The sequence below is a fragment of the Miniopterus schreibersii genome (assembly GCF_964146895.1).
Source record: "Miniopterus schreibersii genome assembly, chromosome: 6".
Taxonomy (NCBI): Eukaryota; Metazoa; Chordata; class Mammalia; order Chiroptera; family Miniopteridae; genus Miniopterus; species Miniopterus schreibersii.
Window position 1 is genome coordinate 38,583,987 of NC_138107.1, and position 16,061 is coordinate 38,600,047.

Consider the following 16,061-nt stretch of genomic DNA (forward strand, 5'->3'; position numbering starts at 1 on the left):
ACAATATTACTGTAACATGAAAGTCCTGGGACATATATATTATTCTTGCTCCTTTTTTATGGTGATGCACTTTAAAATGTGCACTTTTTTCCAATTAATGATTGAGTCCCAACTCTCTCTTCTATCCTGAAGCTTCCTCCTCTATCTACTCCAGCCTCGACCTTCCATTTCCTCATGCCCCCTATTTCCTCCCACAAGCTCCCCCAACTTTAGCTTCTTCAAACCAGCACAATCTAATACTGGCCTGTCAAATGTCATGCACTTGTTCTTTGAAATACTTTTGGAAAGAGAATTCAACAAGACAGCATAAGACAGTATCTTATTCCTCTTTGTATCTCTTGGCCACAGCGTGGTTTGTATATTCATTCAATCACTCTTTCCTTCATTCAGACTATCTTTTGTGATTTTTATGATGTGCCAAGTATACTGGGAATATAACAATTAACAATATATTTTCTCTGCCCCACGCCCAAATAGGGGGCAGGTAAGTAATGATCAAGGGTTCCTTGGAAAAATAACTACATGCAGGGGTGGAATAGGAAAACCATGAGATGAGCCTGGAACATCTTGCTATGCAACAAAGAAGAAATCAATAAATGATAGGGACATGTCAGAAAAAACACAGAAATCATCTTGAAGGAAACACCACTGGCCACACCTGGTGTAATTTGATTCAAAAAGTAACCCACTGAAAAAAAACAGAACTATGGGTCCATATTGATGTAAATAAATAAATGAATAAAATGAAAGTCTGATGAGGACCAGGGTATTTACACAGTATCTAAGGATCACTCCAATTAATACTGATTTTGAAGAGAAAAAGAGTAACTTTATGGTGTAAAGTCTGGCAGACACTACTTTATTTAAGTGCTCAAAGTTAATGAGTACTTAAAGTACTTCTTTCAGTTTATTACTCAAATGTTGCTTTTGCATTTGGAATAACAATTTGTAATATTTTTCTCCCTATTCCTTTTTCTGTTTTATTTTTTCCAGGCACTTATCTATATTGAAGATAATGTATATTTTGTTCATTGTTAATTTTGTGTATTTTCTGCCTACTTCTCACCCACTGCGACCACTAGACTGCAAGCTCAATGAAAGGAAATATTGTTGTCTTTGCTCTTGTTATTGCTCACAGCTGTATACCTGCACTTAGAATCTGAGTTTTTGGAACTAGAATAGGAATTCAGTAAATTTCTGTGGATTGAATAAATGAATGTCTAAGGTTTATCCCAGGAATGCTAAGATGGCTTAACATAGAGTTTTCTAATGAAATTCACAGATGTAAAGATCAAAGCAAAAAATATGAGCATCATAATACAGGCAGAAATCATTACAGAAAATATAGTATCTACTCATGATTAAAACCCTCAAATTAGGAAAAGGAAGGAACTGTGCAATCTACCAAACAGATTAGGCAAAAGTCAACTTCATCATACTTAAAGATGAAATGCTACAACATTTCTCTTAAGATTAGGAACAAGAATAAAATTCAATCATGTAATTTACATTAACTATAAATTATATAGACTGAAAATTCTAATTAAAATGCAGAAATTGTCAGAATGGATTAAAAAAACTCCACCCAGTTTATATATAAAATTTTTATATATAAAGACATGATTGAGAGTAAAAAGACATACCATGCAAACAGCACAGTCAACTGATTTATGAAAAGAGAGTTATTTCAATGGGAGAAAGGACAGTCTTTTTAACTAATAGCAATGAAACAACTGGATATCCTTACAGGGAAAAAAACAAGAATTTAACCCCTGCCTTACTCCAAATACAAAAATAAATTTGACATATTCAGAGACATAAATGTAAAAGCTAAAACTATGTTAACTCCTAAAAAATAAACACAGGGAAAAAAATCTTTACAACCTTGAATTTGGCAAAGATTTTTTAAGACACAAAAAACTCTAGCCATTAGAGAAAAATGCAATAAACTGGACTTCATTATCATTAATTTTCTGTTCACCAAAAGAACACTATTAAGAAAATGAAAAGGTAAGTTACAGACTAAGACAAATATTTACATACTCACAAGGCATAAAAGAAAAAGGTCTTTTTTCAAGGCTATATAAAGAACTCTTCAAATTCAAAAGTAAGATAACCTGATTTTTTAATGCCAAAAAATTATAAGATACCTTACGAAGCAACTTATATGAATAATCAAAGAGCAAATGAAAAGATGCTCAACAGTATTAACCAGGGAAATGCAAACTAAAATGCCAATGAGACACCACTTTATACCACTAGAATGACTATAATCAAAAAGTCTGACAACACTAAACGCAGGTGAGAATATGAAGCAATTGGAACTCTCATTTTTTTCTGGTGAGTGTGTAAAGTGGTACAACCACTTTGAAGAACTGTTTGGCCGTTTCTCATAAAGTAAAGCCCCCATCTACACTATCATCCAGTAATTCCACTCTTAGGTAATTACCCACAAGAAGTGAAAATGTATGCCCACAAAAAGACTTATATAACAATGTTATGGCAGCTTTATTCACAATAAGCAAGCTCTAGAAACACCCAAAATATCCAGCAACAGAAGACTGGATAAATGAATTGTCACATATGTTCATCCAGTGGAAAACTACTCAGAAAGAAAAAAAGGACAGATTACTTATATATGCAACAGCAGGGATGAAACATGAATCTCAGAAATGTTGTTGAAGGAAAGCAGCCAGGAACAAAAAAAATACACACTGTTTCAATCCATTTACATATAGTTTAAGAAATGGCAAAACCAATCTTTGTTGAATGAAATCACAACAGTGGTTGCTTTTAGAGTAGGGGGAGTTGACTTGTGATAAAGCTCAACAGTCAGAGACCACGGGGGACAAACCACTACTCCAGCTGTTAGGTTTCTTAACTTGCTTCAACAAGGGAGAGTAACCCAGGAGAAACCTGAAGGGCCCCTTTGATGAGAGGAAGTAAGGAGGTTATTGTTTTGTTTTGTTTTGTTTTGTTTTTTGTATAAGGTTTGGGTTCCTAATAACCCTACAAGGTGAAATGGAATTGGAGATACTTATCTGAACTCATGATTTGACAGATAGAAGAGAAATAAATATCCCCATTTTACCTTTGGGGGGGGGGGGGATCAGACTACATGATTCTACGTTTGTGAAGCTAGGATTTGAATTCAGTTCTCATGCCAAATCCCAAACTGCCACGCGGACGCCTGGCTGGTTTAAGGAACCGAGAGAAAGCTAAGCACCGCTCCGCCTCCGAGCGGCGCTGCGTAATAAGACATTTAGGAGCCTAACATTGCATTTACCGCATTTGAAACACCGGGCACAGGGGACGGGACCACATCCTACAAAACAAATAAAAGGGAGAAAACTTTTCCTAACAGCTTCTTGTCTGTAGCGAAAAACAAGTGAAACGGTTGCCGACTTCTCAGCGGAACTCGGAATATGAATAAAAGAATGAGCTCCGGCAAGTCTGTAACCTCGTCAGTCATCGCTGAACACACGTTTTTAACGCCTGTCCGTCTCTCGGCATAGAACAGTCCGGGGAGGAAAACACCACCGAGTTTACTTACAAAACTGGAAGCTCTCACTATGGAACTGATCCTATAACGAGGACCCTTTAAGAGGCAAACAAGGCTTTGGGGGGGGGGGGGGCACGGTTTCCTCGGAAACCCCGGGCGCCGCACCGGTGTTTCCCATCAGTGCTCCCGAAACTCGAACGTGCGCCTGGATCCCGGGGGGCGAGTGAAAATGCTCTGGTGCAGCAGGTCTGTTGTTCGGCTGAAGCTGCGTTTCTGAAAAGCTCCCAGGCGATGCCCAGAGGGGGTACTACGGGATAAGGGGCGCCCTCCTCCGAGTAATCACGAGAGCTCTCCGCGCCGAGAAAGACGAAATTAAAGAACCCGCCCCTCCTAGGGAGGCGGAGACTCGCGGGGCAGCGCAAAGCCAGCGCGGCACGGTGCCCAGGAGCCCGCACCCCTGCCCCTGGCCTTACCGCAGGATCAGCAGCGCGCTCTGCAGCCGTCTCCGCAGCTCCAGGAACACGCGCGGCGCCGCCGCCGCCGCCGCCGCCGCCATGGCGGGAGCCCACCCGAGGGTCCAGCCCACCCGAGCCCCGGGGCCAGCAGCGCCTCCGCACGTGCGGCCGGAGCGGCGGCGGCGCAGGCTTCCCGGCCCGATGGGTCGGCTGAAACAGCCAGCCCACAGCGCCACCTGCCGGTCGGAGAGCGCGCCTCCTCCAGGACTTGATCTGGGGGCTGTGAGCCTTTTCAAGGTGGGCGGGAGGCCCAACTGTCCTCCCGCTCTGCTGCTTATGGGCGCGACCTGATGCCATAGTCTTCCTGGAAATGACGTTAAAAATCAGACGCGGGGTGCATTCCTTTCGCTAGCGTGGATGGGAATGAGGCTGGAAGAGAGGGAGATGATGGAGGGAGGCAATACAGGCAGGCACTGCTTCCTGGAGGCCCGAGAGAGCAGAATTCTCCACCTCAAATTGGCTTTATTTTGTTTTTGTGTTTTGTTTTGGTTTGGCTTGTTTTCGTGACCTGTGATTTCATTTTTATGAACTATGGGCGGTCCTTCAGTATCCTTCTCTGTCAGAGGCCACAGATGTCCAGGATTGACTTGGGGTTGGTTCTCAAATTAGACACCATTACTCCAGGATGGAAACAGTAGCAACTTTTCTGCTCCCTATGCAGAATAGTGTGGCTAAACCAGAAACATGAATCACAGGATTAACCATTCCTATAACCTTTGAAAAAAGGAAGATAAGAATGATTCGCGTGTGTGAGTGTGTGTGTTGGAAATTCACTTTTGCAGAGGTTAAAACTGACTCAGTAGTCCTAATCTCATTACTACTAGACGATAATTTGGGGAAGTTCGACACAGTAAAGAAAAGGATCTAGTGTGCTGTCAATACTTACAATGGGAAATATTAAAATATAAAGCCACAGAAGCATTATAAGAAGAATTCTTTTAAAACAAGAGGCTGTTAGTTTTTAAAAACAGAAAAAGTGAATGTTTGTATACAGAAAATCATATGTTTATTGATACTCTTTATCATTTCAAGGTCATAATTACCACACACCCAACATTCATCTGGAGAGTGTCCGAATAAATAATAAAACCCCTATCCTAGATACACTAGTTTAAGACAATTTTTATAAAATTGGTATTTGAAGTTTTAAAAGTTTATTATATTGCTTCAAAAGTCCCTGTATCCATCATGATGATCAAACAACGCAGTTAAAAGGATTAAGTTTACCACTCTTTCGTCTCAAATACAGTGGTACCTTGGTTTTTGAATGTAATCCAGTCCAGAAGACCATTCAAGTTCTGAAATGTTCAAAAACCAAGGCACAGTTTTCCATAGAAAGTAATGCAAAGTGGATTAATCCATCCCAGACCTTTAAAATCAACTCCTAAAACAGCAATTTAGCATGAATTTTACTATCTAATGATACCACAGATCCAGAAAATGATACACAATGAAAGCAATAAACACAATATACTGTACTGTAAAAGCAATAATAAACACAATGTAAAAACAGTACTATAGATGACAAAAATGAAAATGTAATTTTTTTCTTATCTGCCATGATGATAGTCATGGTTTGGATGGGGGGGGTCCCCTTCAATAATCACAGTAAGTGACTGTTCTTTAGGTGTTCTGTGGTCCTTTCCAGAATCACAATAGGTGACTGTTGCTCAGGTGTTCTGTAGCCCTCTTCCAGAATCACTGTAGGTGACCCCTCTCCTGCCATTCCCTTGATTTTTTTACACCACTGACACCTGGTTCAGACTCACTGGATCTTTTCCTCACTAAAAATTATTCAATTGACATTTGCTCTTTCCGATGTTTTAAAATTTGTCTAAAGTGAGACATAGCATTATCATTGAAAGTGTTAGTGGCTTGACTTACAGCAGCTTTATCAGGGTGATATTTTTCAACAAAAATTTGTACTTCAACCCATTTTAAGCACATTTCTTTGATCAGTGCAGTAAAAACACTTTCTCTTCCCTCCTCCCCCTCCAAAGACAATTCCTCAGTTGCCACCGGTTGCTGCTCCATCAGAATATTTTGAAGTTCTTCTATGGCAAGTTCAGTCTTGTGGTCCTCCACTGACTCTTCCACATCATCTCTACTCACTTCCAAGCCCATGGGGTTTCCCAGAGACACAATATCCTCAACAACAGGAGCATCCTCTTCAACACCCTCAATTACGCATTTGGGGACAGCTTCTGGCCACAATTTCTCCCATGCTGACTTCATTGTTCTGTGAGACACATTTCTCCATGCCTTGTCTATGACATGTAAGCAATGTAGGATATTGAAATGATTCTTCCAGAACTCTCTGAGGGTTAGCTCTATGTCCAAGGTCACCTCAAAGCACCTTTGGAACAGTTCTTTGGTGTAAAACTTCTTAAAATTAGATGTGACCTGCTGGTTCATGGTCCGGATGAGTGGAGTCGTATTGGAAGGCAAAAACTTTACATTAATAAAACTGAACTCTTCCATCAACTCGTCCTCCAAGCCTGGAGGGTGAGCTGGAGCATTATCCATAACAAACAAGTACTTCATTAGAAGATTTTTGTCTTGGATGTATTTTTTTACACTTGGCCTGAACACTTCATGAAACCACTCAATAAAAAATTGCAGGTTACCCAAGCTTTGCTGTTTGCCCTCCACATCACATGCAATTTGCTTTTTATCACATTGTTTTTCTTAAATACCCTGGGGTTCTCATAATGGTAGACTAGCAAAGGCTTCAACTTAAAATCCCCACCTGCATTCCCACAAAATAAAAGGGTCAGCCTGTCTTTCATGGACTTGTGTACTGGCAATGATTTCTCCTCCTTTGTTATGTAGGTCCTCTTTGGCATTTTCTTCCAAAAGAGACCTGTCTCATCACAGTTTAAAACTTGTTGGGGAAGGAAACCCTCTGCCTCTGCATAATCTTCAAATTCCAAAACAAATTGGTCAGAGTCTTCGTTGTTGGCACTGGCAGCTTCACCATCTCTCACAATACTGTGTATGCCACTTCTCCTCCTAAACTTTTCAAACCACCCTCTACTTGCCTTGAAAATATCACTCTCAGCACTTGTTCCAGGGGTGTTTTTGATGAGTTCAGCATGTAAATGTAAAGCTTTTTCACAAATCATGCTCTCAGAAATGCTGTCTCTGGCCAACTGTTTTTCATTTATCCATATGAAAAGCAATTTTTCCACTTCTTCAATTGTCTGTGTTCTTTGTCTTGTGTTTTAACACCTTTTGCAACATTGGCTCCTTTAATGGCTTCTTTATTTTTTAAGATGGTAAAAATTGCAGATTTGGCTATACCAGACTGCGTTGCCAGATCACATACACGGACACCACTTTCACATTTGGAAATAATTTCCTTCTTCACCTCTATTGTTGTTCTGTTAATGATTCTCTTGGCTTTGCAGTTTTTATTCATTTCTCACAGCAAGAAGTGATTGGCAGAGGGCTCCTGAGATGACATGAACACAAATTGATTGCACACAGTCACAAAAACAAATTGGTTGCAAGAGTTCTCCTGAGATGCGATAAGCACAGATCAATCACACACAGTCACCAAATAAGCCCAAATACCACCTCCGTGTTGCCTGGGTGCTCAGGACTCAACAGCCAACAGCTAGGCCTCAGGACCTTGCACTCAGCCAAAGCTGTGTGGCACATTCGACTTCCAAGGTGTGTTCGAAAACCGAAACATTTACTGCCCGGTTTACAGCGTTGGTGAACCAAAATGTTCTTCAATGGAGATGTTGGAAAACTGCTGCACCACTGGAGATGAAGGGTGATTTCAACGCATACGTCCGATCGTTAATTCTCACAGCTATTAAGTGCTTAAATACTGACACATTATATTGACATAACATTCTTAGCACATTATGCTCTTCATAATTGGTGTTTGATCATTTTTAAAGATTTTCATATAGTCAACATTGGTTAAAAAAAATTTTTTTTTTGACTAGGCAAAACAGTGCTTAACTACTTGATTTAGAGAGTTCTAGACACACTACAAAGCTGATAAGGACTATTTGTCTCCTAAGTCTTTCAACGTCACATATAAGAAATACAAAGGAATTATTTAAATTATACTTAAATAATTATTTAAGTAATATTTAAACACTATTTTCAGTTCCTAGCATCGCTTCAAGCTCTGTACGGACAGGGCTGGGACTGGCGACTTGAAAGCGCCTGCTACAGAGCCCTTTCCAGGCCCACTTCTGCAGCTGAGGGCCCCGGTCGCTTCCCCGACACTCCGCTGGGGGCGCCCTGGCGACAGCCAGCGCCTGGGCGGAGAAACTGACGGGGGAGGAATGTAGAGTTCTGGGCCGACGTCGACGCCGGCGTGGGCGTGGGCGCCGGCGCGGTGCACGCTGGGAGCTGTCACTAGGCCCTCCGGGCTCGGCCTCAGTGTAGCTGCCGCGGTTACCAGGAGAGCGGCCCTGGCGGGAGCGGCGGAGCCCTCGCAGGTAACCGTGTCCCCGCCCCCGTAGCGGTGGGGAGGCCGGCCGCTAGCCCTGAGCGGCTTCCTCGGCCTCGCTCGTTCCAGAGCCGCGGGGACGTCCCGGGTCAGGCTGCTGTGGCGTTGGGGGTGTTGCCCCCTTGGCCCCGCTGGAAGCCGGGACGCCGGGCGGCCGTCCTCCGGTTTCCGGGGCAGCGGGACCGCGCGGGTTTGGGCGGGCTGGGGCCGGGCGGAGGCGCGAGGGCGGCCGGGGCGAGGGCGGCCGGGGCGAGGGCGGCCCGGGGCGAGGGCGGCCCGGGGCGAGGGCGGCCCCGGGCGTCCTGCGGCGGATCCCGAGCCGCCGGCGCCGGGGCCGAGCTGTGCGCAGGTTGGAGGGGAGGGCGCACCTGTGCGGTCAAGGCGCGCCGGGTCGTCTCTTTGTTGGAGGAGTCCAAGCAACGTGCTGTCTCATTAATTTGTTGGATTTTTTAAATATTGTAACACCAGGGAGTGCCAGCCTTGGTTAAAAACCCACGTGGGGGGTTGGAAAGGAGTGCAGAAGTTGATTAGAGGAAGTCAGGTTGGTCATAAGGAAGTTGTTAACAATGATTACCTTTGATTCCCAGGGCTTCCGAAGTTGCAGCATAAACTATAGTTACTGGTTCAGCCGCCTCCTTTCTTCTCTCCTACCCCGAGGGGGAGAGGAGTGGCACACAACCGTACATTTTTAAAGCTGAGTACATTGTTTTGATTATCCTTCCACTGTCTTAGAGTTCTTTGGAGTTTGAGAAACATAAATACCGGGAAAACTTGATTTGGAGACCATAGTTAAAGGAATCAAAACTTTTTCTTATAATTACAAAAAAAAAGTTAGGAAACTGCCTGACACGTAACTATAGAAAAAAATCTCTCCTTTTTGTTGGTGGCTATCTTCTATGCAGACTTAAGATCTTAATTTTACCATGAATAACATATATTAGCATTAGGTGCTAAGTAACTCACCACCTGATAAGCAACACAGTGATTTAGTTGAACTGACAGAAGTTATAACAAGAGTAAATTAACACCAGTTGTAGTACAAATGTTTCATTTTTAGTGATTACTTTCAGCTGCCACTCTGCGCTTCATCATTCCTAGAATTGCAAAACAATAGCAAATCTCCAGGTGGGTGTGATTATTAGGAGATAAAGTCTTGAAGGAAGAATTAAAAACACCTAAGTTAATACACAAACCTAAAAATGTGACACCACAAAATGTTAAGTTATTGTTAATTAAATGTCTATGTATATAAAGCCAAAGGAGTCCTGTTCATTTAAATCTTTTGTTCTGCTAACCTGGTATGATCTCTCTAGGCCTCAGTTTTGTCATCTGTTTAAGGGAATTTCATAAGATAAGAGTTTTTCAAACTGAGGTTTTCCCCTGAACACTGTTCTGAATTCAGTAATAGGCTCACTGCCCCCAAACAGGGTTCCATGGCAAATAACTTGGGAGCACATTGGGTTTGGGTTTAATCAGAAGTTTCACTTTTGATTTGCTTTTAACTGCAGGGCTCTCAAAACCTTTACTACTATGCTTATATGCATGTAAATCCTCAAGGGAATGTTACTGAAGCATTTCCTAAACTTACCTGGGCAGAGAGCCTGTTTTCTCATGGCCAACCTGTTAACGTATCCTAGAATATAATTACAAAATATATTATAAAATACTATAAGAATAGAGTATTTTTTAAAAATAGAGTATTATAAAAATAGAATATTCTCCTAGAATAACATTTTCTTCAATGTCCTTTCCTTGTATCGTTCCTGTAGCAACTTGTTTATGTCAATCAGCCTATGGTAGAATTGGTTTCGTTACATGCTGTTTGACCTCAGTTCCAAGAACTGACTTACTGTACCAATTTAAATAGAATACCAATTTTAAAATTACAGTACTTGATCTGAGTCCCCTTCCAACTCTGAAATTTCCCACATGGCTTTCAGGTTGAGCTTTCTGGAGCATGAAGATCTAGTGGCAAACTCACTGGTATAACAGAGACATATTTTCCTTAGTAAAATATTAATATTAAGGATGCACATAGGTTTCTGTGGGCCTAATGCTTTAATTTATAGCAGAAGACTATCTTCTTTTTTTCTGGCCTGTTGATTCTTTTCTATATCATAATTTCATGTTTTGAATTTGATTTTATGGTATGATTTTATTAAGAATAGCATTGTAAAGTTCTAACAAGTAAAGACTTGTTAATGAAATTATTTTTGCTATGAATGATTTCCCTCTCTAGTCATGAATTCTTCAACTATGAAATGAAATGTGATAAAAGCCACTTGAAATGTACTTAATAATTAATAACTAAATTTTAAGAGGTCAGGTCATTGAAAATAATTAAAGGTTAAAAGATAAAGTGTAAGACAGTTTCTAAATTGCTTACTATCAGGATCGAAGTGTTGAATACAATCTTAAATTTGCTAAATTCTTTCAGGTGTCACTAGCACACAGACAGTGTGACTACTTCCTTCTACTCTTTGTTACTCTTTGTTAGGGATGAGTGCTATGAATGTACTCCTTTGTTTGGGGGGTTTCCAGTGGATAATACATTTAATAGGTAAGCCTTAATTCAGATAAATTCTCTCCCTGAAATGAAACTATCATGTAGAAGTATAGAGCTGCTGTTTTTAATTATTGCTAACAGATTTAATTGAAAATTTATTACATGAAAATAAATACTTTTGATCCCCTTGTCTTTAAAATGTGATTTCCCTTTTCTCTTTATTGTATTCACCTCCCCCTCCCTAAGCTAGTCAAGCCTGAAACCTCAATGACTTTTCATTGCATAAGTCAAATATATGGTATCAAATTTATTAAGGGAAAATTTACATATAATAATGTGCATTCATTTTATATGTACATTATATACACACCCATGTAACCACCACCACAGTCAAGATTTGAAACATGTCACCACTCAGGTCTGTATGGTCATGCTTTTGTTCCCTTCCAGTGCTCTGTCTCTACATGTCTAAATCACACCTATCAAGTCCTAGCTCAAATGCCACCTCTCTATTACCTCATTTTGAAGTACTTTCCTTTATTCCTGGCTATCCTATTTACATTTCTTTGAACATCCGTTTCTGTCTTTGGTGGCTAAATGAATGGCATGCTTATAATTGGCACTTACATTTCTTTGTTGACCCAATGGAAAAGTGTAGTATTTCTCAAACTGCAGTCATTTTTAAAATTTATTTTTTTCAATTACAGTTTACATTTAATTTTACTTTGTATTAGTTTCAGCTGTACAGTATAGTGGTTAGACAATCATATACTTAAGTGTGTCCCTGATATTTCCAGTACTCACCTGGAACCATACATAGTTATTACAGTATTATTGTCTGTATTTCAAACTATGATGTACTTTACGTACTGTTTTGTAACTGATGTACTGTTTTGTAACTACTAATTTGTGCTTCTCAATCTGTTCGCCTTTTCCACCCTTTTCCCCAAACTCCCTCCCCTTTGGCAGCTATCAGTCTATCTATGAGTCTGTTTCTGTTTTGTTTATTTATATTGCTATTTAGATTCCACATGTAAGTGATATCATATGGTATTTGTCTTTCTCTGACTGACTTATTTCATTTAGGATAATATTCTCCAGATCCGTCTATGCTGTTGCGAATGGTAAGATTTCGTCCTTATTTTTTATGACCTAGTAATATTCCACTGTATATATGTATCACTGCTCTGTTATCTACTTGCTTGGGCTGCTTCCATAGCTTAGCAGCTATGCTAAGTAATGCTGCAGTGAACATAGGGGTGCATATATCCTTTCGAATTAGTGTTTTGGGTTTCTTCAGATATATACCCAGAAGTGAAATTGCTGAGTCACAAGGCAGCTCCACTTTTAATTTCTTGAGGAACCTCCCTATTGTTTTCCATAGTGGCTGCACCAATCTGCATTCCCACCAGCAGTGTACAAGGCTCCCTCTTCTCCACATCCTTGGCAGTACTTATAGTTTATTGATTTGTTGATGGTAGCCATTCGGACAGGTATAAAGTGATATCTCATTGTGATTTTAATTTGCATCTCTCTGATGATTAGTGCCAGTGAGCATCTTTTCATATGTCTGTTGACCATCTGTATGTCCTCTTTGGAGAAGTGCCTATTCAGGTCCTCTGCCCATTTTTAATTAGATTGTTTATTTTTGGGGTGTTGAGTTGTATCAGTTCTTTATAAATTTGGGATATTAACCCCTTATCAGATGTATCATTGGTGAATATCTTCTCCCATTCAGTGGGTTGTCTTTTCATTTTGTTGATGGTTTCCTTTGCTGTGCAAAAATGTTTTCATTTAATGCAGTCCCATTTATTTTTTCTTTTGTTTTCCGTGCCTAAGGAGATATATCAGAAAAAATATTACTAAGAGAAATGTCTGAGATTTTACTGCCTAGGAGTTTTCTTCTAGGAGTTTTATGGTTCAAGTCTTACAGTTAAGTTTTTAATCCATTTTTAGTTTGTTCTTGTAAATGGTGTAAGAAGGTGGTCTAGTTTCATTTTTTGTGCATGTATCTGTCCAATTTTCCCAGCACCATTTATTGAATAGACAGTCTTTATCCCATTGTATGTTCTTGCCTCCTTTGACAAATATTAATTGACCATATAGCCGTGGGTATATTTCTGGGCTCTATATTCTGTTCCTTTGATCTACATGTCTGTTTTTATGCCTGTGCCATGCTTTTTTTATTACTATGGCCTCTCAGTATAGTTTGATATCATGTAATGTGATTTCTTCAACTTTGTTCTTCTTTCTCAAGATTGCTGTGGGCTCTTCAGGGTCTTTTGGGGCTCCATATCAATTTTTGGGTTATTTGTTCTAGTTCTGTGAAACCATTGGTATTTTGATAGGAATTGCATAAATCTATAGATCACTTTGGGTAGTATGGACATTTTAACAATTTTTATTATTCCTATCCATAAGCACAGTATATGCTTCCATTTATTTGTATTTTCTTCACTTTCTTTCTTCAGTGTCTTATAATTTTTCAAGTACAGGTCCTTTACATCCTTGGTTAAATTTATTCCTAGGTATTTTATTTTTATTTTTGATGTAATTGTAAATGAGATTGTTTTCTTAGATATCCTTTTTGATAGTTCATTATTGGTGTATAAAAATGTAAACAGTGTTGATATTTATTTGACATCCTACTACTTTACTGCATTTATTTATTAGTTCCAGTAGTTTTTTGGTGGAATCTTTAGGGTTCTCTGTATACAGTATCGTGTTATCTGCAGATAATGACAGTTTTCCTTCTTCTTTTCCAATTTGGATGCCTTTTATTTCTTCTTGTCTGATTGCTGTGGCTAGGATTTCCAGTACTATATTGAATAAGAGAGGTGAAAGTGGACATCTTTGTCTTGTTACAGATCTTAAGGGGAATGCTTTCAGTTTTTCCACATTGAGTATGATGTTAGGTGTGGTTTTGTCATATGTGGCCTTTATTACATTGAAGTATGTCCCCTCTGTTTACACTTTGCTGAGAGTTTTTATCATAAATGGGTGCTGGATTTTGTCAAATGCTTTTTTTGCATCTATCGATATGATCATATGGTTTTTATCCTTTATTTTGTTTATGTGATGTATCGTATTAACTAATTTGCAGATATTGTACCAACCTCGCATCCCAGGAATAAATACCACTTGATCATGGTGTATGATCTTTTTAATGTATTGCTGGATTTGGTTTGCTAATATTTTGTTGAGGAATTTTGCAGCTGTGTTCATCAGGGTTATTGGTGCATAATTTTGTCGTGTCTTTATCTGGTTTTGGAATTAGGATAATGCAGGCCTCGTAAAATGAGTGTGGAAGTCTTTCCTCCACTTGAATTTTTTGGAATAGTTTGAGAAGGATGGGTAATTAGTTCTTCTTTGTTTGGTAAAATTCACTTGTGAAGCCATCCAGTCCAGACGTTTTTTTGTTGGAAGTTTTTTGATTACTGCTTCAATTTCAATTTAGTTATCGGTCTGTTCAAATTTTCTGTTTCTTCTTGATTCAGTTTTGGGAGACTGTAGGTTTCTAGGAATTTTTTCCATTTCTTCCAGATTGTCCAATTTGTTGGCATATAGTTTTTCATAATATGTTCTTTATATTTCTGTGGTATCTGTTGTTCTCTTTAATTTCTGATTTTATTTAGTTGGATCCTCTCTTTCTCTATCTCTCTTTTTTCTTTGTATTTTTTTTTGATGAGTCTGGTTAAAGGTTTATCAATCCTGTTCATCTTTTCAAAGAACCAGCTCTTGGTTTCATTGATCTTTTGTGTTGTTTTTTTGAGACTCTATTTTGTTTATTTCCTCTCAGATCTTTTATTTCCTTCCTTCTACTCACTTTGGGCTTTCTTTGTTGTTCTTTTTCTAGTTCCTTTAAGTGTAAAGTTATATTTTATTTGAGATTTTTCTTGTTTCTTGAGGCAGACCTGTAGTGCTGTGAATTTCTCTCTTGTAGATTTTGGGTATTGTGTTTTTATTTTCATTTTTCTCAGGGTATGTTTTGATTTCTTTCTTGATCTCACTGTTTCCCATTCATTGTTTAATGACATGTTATTTAGCCTCCATGTGATTGTGTTTTTTACGTTTTTTTTTCTTATAATTGATTTATAGTTTCATACCATTGAGGTCAGAGATGATGCTTGATATTATTTTAGCCTTTTTAATTAATGAGTTGTTTTGTGTCCTAACATGTGGTCTAACTTAGAAAATGTTCTGTGTGCACGTGAAAAGAATGTATATTCTGCTGCTTTGGTGTGAAATGCTCTGAAGATATCAATCAAATCCATCTGATCTAGTGTGTCATTTAAGGCCACTGTCAAACAGTCATTTTTATATCATCTTCAATATGCTGGCCACAACTGCATACTTCCTGCATACTTATTTCTTTACTTTTCTTTATGTTAATGTCGTTATTAAAATGATTTTAAAGGAAACTTTAAATAATTACCATAAGTAAAAAGCAGGTATTACTTGCCATAAACAGAAGGTAGACAAAAAGATGAAAATAATGGAAACAAGGCAGTTGTTAAATTCTAGCTAGAATGAATTGCCTGCTGAAGAATCTAAGCTTTAGATTTATTGTTTTTTGTTTAAAAGGGAGATGATCAAGAATTAAGGAGGTGTGTTGATCACACCCATCTGAGACCTCCTGATGTAGTCTGAGGAATTAAAATAGAATGAAGGTATAATAAATTGCCCATTTGATTCAGTGTCACTTAGCCCTTGTCCTTGGTGCCCATAAAATCATCCATATCTGATTGGTGGCTAAAATTTTGGAAGACACTGTATTATATAGGGCTTGAAAATTCCTTAGCATTTTACCTTTGAAAGAACTGAGAAACACAGCCTCCATTCTCAATTAAAAGGTATACTAGAGTTAACTTGAAAAATATGTTATGAAAATGAAAAGTTAATATTATTATTGAATTGTATCTACTTTTTTCAAAAATGCTTTTAATGTTACTTTTACAAATAAAACAACTATCACCGCTTTGTCCTTAGGGTACATTAGCTTTAAGATAAACCCTTCAGTCTAAAAAAAATCTAAATCTAAAACCCACTGGGAGTCTTTTATAT

The 16,061-nt window shown here is 38.9% G+C and overlaps 2 protein-coding genes across 6 annotated transcripts in view; one reads left to right on the top strand and one right to left on the bottom strand.

Annotated features, from left to right (window-relative positions):
* Positions 1-4,148, bottom strand: part of UBE3D (ubiquitin protein ligase E3D) — a 139,021-nt gene extending 134,873 nt beyond the window's left edge. For both annotated transcript variants that reach the window (XR_013998977.1, XM_081139734.1), the window contains exon 1: positions 3,976-4,148. Coding sequence is in view for 1 of the 2 variants with exons in the window: in XM_081139734.1 (XP_080995860.1) it covers positions 3,976-4,058 (83 nt within the window). In the remaining variant the exon portion in view is untranslated. The remainder of the gene's footprint in view (positions 1-3,975) is intronic.
* Positions 4,149-8,358: 4,210 nt separating this feature from the next.
* The window catches only part of DOP1A (DOP1 leucine zipper like protein A), an 86,190-nt gene continuing 78,487 nt past the window's right edge, over positions 8,359-16,061 (top strand). For 2 of the 4 annotated variants that reach the window (XM_081141018.1, XM_081141020.1), the window contains exon 1: positions 8,359-8,480. The gene's annotated coding sequence lies outside the window, so the exon portion shown is untranslated. Of the gene's footprint in view, positions 8,481-12,083; positions 12,122-16,061 lie in introns of all 4 variants that reach the window. The other 2 variants (XM_081141017.1, XM_081141019.1) reach the window with 2 other exon arrangements.